Source organism: Otolemur garnettii, unplaced genomic scaffold (genome assembly GCF_000181295.1).
Source record: "Otolemur garnettii isolate 467f Iridium unplaced genomic scaffold, OtoGar3 scaffold00209, whole genome shotgun sequence".
Classification (NCBI taxonomy): domain Eukaryota; kingdom Metazoa; phylum Chordata; class Mammalia; order Primates; family Galagidae; genus Otolemur; species Otolemur garnettii.
In genome coordinates, this window is record NW_003852604.1 from 863,401 (window position 1) to 869,036 (window position 5,636).

Genomic DNA, 5,636 nt, shown 5'->3' on the forward strand with positions numbered 1-5,636 from the left:
GGCATATGGGGCTGGCGCCCTACTCACTGAGCCACAGGCGCTGCCTATTTTCCAACTTTGTTGTAATAAATTCCATCTGTTGAATGCGGAAGCAGATATAAGAGTCTAGCTCTCTTTGATTAAGCCAAACTTAATATAAGAGATATACAAAAACAAAAAGTATTTATTTATTTTTATTGAGACACAGTCTCACTTTGTGACCCTTGGTAGAGTGGTGTGGCATCAGAGCTCATAGCAACCTTCAATTCTTGGGCTTAAGCGATTCTCTTGCCTCAGCCTCCCAAGTAGCTGGGACTATAGGCACCCTCCACAATGCCCCACATTTTCTTTTATGTAGAGATGATGCTCTGGCTCAGGATGGTCTGGAAATCCTGAGGTCAGGACCATATACCCGCTTGGGCCTCCCAAATGCTGTGATTATAGGCGTGAGCCACTGTGCCCAGCCAAAAAGTTTTCTTTCTTTCTTTCTTTCTTTTTTTTTAATTAAAAATAGTATTATTAACAAATTTATTTTAAAGGAAATAGATATTTAAAATTTTTCAGTATGGTAAATTTTTTTTGAGATAGTGTCTCACTCTGCTTCCCTGGGTAGAGGGCCATGGCATCATAGCTCAGAACAGCTTTAAACTCTCGGGCTCAAACTCTTGCCTCAGTCTCCTGAGTAGCTGAGACTACAGAGGTCCTCCACAATGCCCGGCTAATTTTTCTATTTGTAGTTGAGACAGGATCTTGCTCTTGTTCAGGCTGGTCTCGACCTCATGAGCTAAAGCAATCCACCTGCCTCAGCTTCCTAGAGTGCTAGGATTACAGGCATGAGCTACTGTGCCTGGCCAGTGGTAAATATTAATACATACAACCCATGCTAATGAAAGCGCTTTGGCCCCTCATAATTTTTAAGACTGTAAAGGGGCCTTGAAATCAAATAATTTAAAAACTGCTGGCTTAGATAGATTTCTTTCTTTATGAACAGTCTGTAGGAAAGGGATTGCTCCAAGTCCCCTGAGGGCGTTGTGATAGTGCCTGGTACATAGTGGATGTTAAGTAGAAATCTGAACATAGGCAAGAAAATAGAAAGTAGTTTTATGATGTATATAGAGTTTAAAGAGTTGGTTTTTGATGTGGATAACTTTCTGACTCCATATAGATAAGAAACCTGATCGGGAAGAAATTCAGATGAGCAATATGGGATCAAACACAAAATCATTAGGTAGGTGATTAATTCCTGCCTAAGGATGTAGAGTAACATTACACTGGGCTGAGGGCACTAGTGCTATAATTTTTTTCTAATACCCTCACCATTTACCATCCTTTGAAAGATCCCACATGCTCAGAAGTTTTCAGAAAATCTTCCTATGCCTCTCTGATTACAGAAGTTGAAGTTTGTGTCTCTAAACTTACAGCCCACCACAATCTGACCTCAGTTTCCATCTCTGTCTTGGAGTTTCCATCTCACTGTCCACTCCATGTCAGCCTACCTGGTCTAGTTTTTATTTTGTCTTTACATTCTGTGTTCTTTAAATTTTGCTTAATACCTACTTAGAATGTTTTTCCTATTTGCTTTTCTAAATTCTCTTTATCCCTAAAGGCCTAACTCAAGTCTTGTTCTCCCTTGTCAGGTCGTCCTTAACTATCACAGCACCTGACATTCTCTCTTCTCTTAATTCCAATGCCCTACAGACAGATCTCTTCAGTTTGGCTTTATTATAGTATGTCATAGTCTGAGTGTTTCATGCATAATGTTTTCCCTCTAATAGGGAACACATTGATTCAAGTTCTTTTTAAGTTAGGGATCATCAGATTTTAATGCTTTTCTGGAGCATTTGGAAAAGTTCAGTTCCTAGCAGAGATACCTAATTCACACTTAATCTCTTTTTTTTATTTTGTTGTACATAAGAAGGGAATGTCATGTTTCTGTGTATTTTTTCACTAGATAACAACTATTCCACATTGAATGAGAGAGGGGACCACAATAGAACACTGGATCGATCTGGGGATCTAGGTGATATGGAGCCTTTGAAGGGAACGACACCCTTGATGGTAAATTCTCTTTGTGTACTGTTGTCCATCTAAGGCTAGTTCTATTTTGAAGTGTATGTGATTTGTAAAGTAGCAACAAAAGTACAGAGAGAAAGATAGCATCCTTTTCTGGTAGGGATTTTTAGGAAAAAGTAGGTGTTTTGACTCATGTTGGGTTGTCTTGGGCCATTATTCTGCAATGTTTGAGATGAAGAAGTAATCTGTAAACATGTTACTGATATGACTAACACTGATTGATCTATTTTCATATATTACCTTCTTCCTATCCCCCTGTTTATAAATGTTTTGCCCTTCTCTTACTGTTATATCTTGTTCTGTTTGAGTTTACAAATTTTGGGGTTTTCCCCAGGCCTGGCACACACTCAGTGAGGTTCCTATCTCTTTACTAATACTAACAAATTGCATGTGTTCACAGCAGGACGAGGGGCAGGAATCTCTGGAGGAAGAGTTGGATGTGTTGGTTTTGGATGATGAGGGGAACCAAGTGTCTTATCCCCCCGTGGTATGTCCTCTAGTCACCCTTAAGATCATCCTTGAGGAAGGTGGCTCCTGTGTGCCAGCAGTTTGCCAATCATGCTGATCTGATCAGGCCAGAGACGCTAGTCTCAGCCATGTGGGCTCGGGAAGTTCTGCTTCTGTGATTATTACCTCTTAAGAGTCTGGGACCTGCAGCTGGTGGTCTGATTCTCCCATACATGCTGCTTTACTTCTTCCAGATTTGTTCAGCTGTGTATGCTGGGTCTTCTTATTCCCAACCGTATTAACATCCTCTTTCTTTTTTTTTCTTCACAGCAGAAGATTTAGCACCACTATCTCCGCTCCATCTGGGCTTATGATACATGTACTTTTATTTTTTGGTGGTGAAATGGACTGATGATTTTCTCTTTCTTCGCTGGACTGTTGTGCCAACTGCCAGGCTGCCACCTGCCCTTATAGCCCTAAGTGGCTATCTTCTTTCCATCAACTCCCAACTTCTTCCAGTCAAGTTTGATTGTCCTGCTCCCCACCTACCCCAATTTCTCCCAAGAAGCCTGACTCAGTTATTTGCATATCTCGAGAAACTGCTGCAGATTAGCTCTTTTTGCCAGCTCTCCCTGGAACTCTTGTGGAGGGAGGGGGAGAATGGGAATCTTCACTGGAAGCTGTGGGAAGACTTGGAAGTTATATGCTATATATGCAATGTCCAGCAATCTGATAAACTGATGATTCTTAAGATTTTTTTCCTAGTGGCAAAGGGACTTTTTCTTTTCTTTTGAAGAAGGGGAAATGTAAGCTTTTCCCTAATTCCTAATAGCCATTTTTGAAGCAAAGAAGGCTGGCAACTTTGGCACATTCCACCTGGCAAGGGTTCTTAAGTACGTGAAGGTCTCTTAGAATTGGGATTAAGAAACTTTGCTCTCCTCAACTCTGAGGCAGGGACTTTCAAGGACCTACAGACTCCATCTCTTCCACAATCCTCATGCCAACCCTGGGCTGCTGCTGCTGCCCCTTACAGAGGCTGTCCTTAATCCTCCTCTCCCACCCTGTGATATGTCTGCTGACTTGGCCTCGCCATTTGCAAAAGGCTGTAGGAAGAGGAGAATGTCAAGACTTTTGGTTGAGAAGGAGCAGAAAAATGTCTTTTGAGAAGAGGAACTTCTAGGAAGAGCCTAGTAGGAATGTACAGGAACCAGTTAGTCTGAAACTGGCAGGAAGCTTCGAAGCTGGCTTCCCCCCACCCTGTTTCTCCTTTTCCTACCCTTACAGGCCTGCCCTCCCCTGTTTCCGTCCTGGATTGGTTGGCCAACTGAAGAACTTGATGTATATAACTCCCATCCCCTTTACCCTGATAAGGTGGGGATTGCCCTGGGCTTTGCCTATTCTTTGTGCCTTTGGCCTTGGGTGCATCTCCTCCTTCCCTTCCATGTGCCTTTCTTTGCCTCTGCAGTCTCATTTCTCATAATTTTGCAAATTATATTTTGTTGCTTTCTTACCCACTGTTGCCCCTCAATAGCAGAAAGAAGAGGATAAGTGACCTAGAGAACCTCAGATTCTCCACTGGGGATTGATGTCGCCTCTGATTTTAGCCATAGCCAGCTTTTGCTCAATAGTGTATGGTTGGGATTTTGCAAAAATGTTATTTGGATGAATCTCAAAGTGAGGTTGGTGGGAGGAATGAGTGGTACAACTCTTACTCCATAGGTGCCCAATCATTTACCAGCGTCACTGAAGGGGTTATACAGGGGAGCAGTCTTTCCCCAATTCCTTCCCTCCCTCCCCCCCCCCCCCATCCTCTTTCCCTGTCAATGGCACCTGAAGCCCTGTCTTTGCTCCCTTCCCCGTCCCTGCCTCTCCCCCTCCCCCTCAAGTACTGCCCACTCTCACTTAAGTGTATATTATTAACAGGTTGGGCTAGAGGAATCAGCTGCTATGCGGGTTGATTTTCTTTTTCTTTTCTTTCTTTCTTTTTTTAATATTTTTCCTTAATTTACCTTCTCCCCTTAATCTAAAAGCTCTATTCCATGCAACTGGAATTCTATGTCCTACTCTTGCCCTTCCCTTATATATTGAGGCTATGGGGTTGGAGAAAAGTGCACAACCCACCTTTCCCATGCATTAAAATTCCTTATTTACCTTTTTTCCCATCCCATTTTCCCACTCCTATCCACCTTTTCTGGCAAAAAGGAGCCTTTTGCTCTCTGTGACTGTAAAAGCATACTGCACAGGGGAAACTGTCCCCATCCAGACATGGCTCCACTCTTGGCTTCTCTTGTCCTCTTCTGCTCTTTTCCTGGTGCTCTTTTTTTTCTCTCTCGGTGGGGTGTGGGTAATAGAACAGCCGTGGGCTTTTGGGGACCTTTAACTTTTTCTTTCATTTATAAAAACACTAAACATTCAATTCCAGAGAACCAAAAATCCCACCTTCCCACCGAACACTACTAAGGAGCATGTCTTCTGCTCCATTCGTTTCCTCTTTTTCTTTCTCTCTTGTTAATGCTTTTAAAAATAAATGAGTTTTTTATATAAATAAAGTTTTTAAAGTGTGTATGTGTAGGGAGTCTGTGTCATTTCTTCACTTGGAGCTGTATTTCTTCCCTCTTTCATCTTGGTTACTTATGTATCAGTGTCCTTTTTCTTTCCAGAGCAACCAGAAGGAGGTTATACCAGGATTTATTTTGAGTTCAGCCCCAACTTTTCTGAAATATTATCCCTTTTGTGAAACACTTTCCCCCCCAAAGAAAAGAGTCTTAAAAATTAAATGTGGCTGAAGTTGAGCATGAGGAACTGACTTAGAGATAAGAAACTGAAGTATGAAGAATTAACTTTCTTAGTCACTGGGATTCTTTTGCCACATTTGACAAAACTAAAATAAAACCTGCTATAATACATGGCCCTCTAGAACTTAACATGGGCAGATTAGAAGCTACCAACCCCAACTGCTATCCTCATAAATACAAAAATGTGGAGTTGAAAGCCCTGTGGTGTATGTAAGTACTGATTATTTGGGTCATGGTGTTGCTTCTCAGGCTACATGCAACTTTTTTTTTTTTTGAGCCAGAGTTGCTGTCCAAGTAGCTGGGCCTATAGGTGCCTGCCACAATGCCCTGCTATTTTTTTTT

The 5,636-nt window shown here is 41.9% G+C and overlaps 1 protein-coding gene across 8 annotated transcripts in view; it reads left to right on the forward strand.

Annotated features, from left to right (window-relative positions):
• CTNND1 (catenin delta 1) overlaps positions 1 to 4,286 on the forward strand; it is a 62,918-nt gene extending 58,632 nt beyond the window's left edge. For 7 of the 8 annotated variants that reach the window (XM_023507835.1, XM_023507836.1, XM_023507832.1 and 4 more), the window contains 3 exons: positions 1,145 to 1,207; positions 1,931 to 2,037; positions 2,830 to 3,250. In XM_023507835.1, coding sequence (XP_023363603.1) covers positions 1,145 to 1,207; positions 1,931 to 2,037; positions 2,830 to 2,841 — 182 coding nt within the window. In that variant the 3' untranslated portion in view covers positions 2,842 to 3,250. Of the gene's footprint in view, positions 1 to 1,144; positions 1,208 to 1,930; positions 2,038 to 2,829 lie in introns of all 8 variants that reach the window. The other variant, XM_023507833.1, reaches the window with a different exon arrangement.
• The last annotated feature ends 1,350 nt before the right edge of the window (positions 4,287 to 5,636 follow it).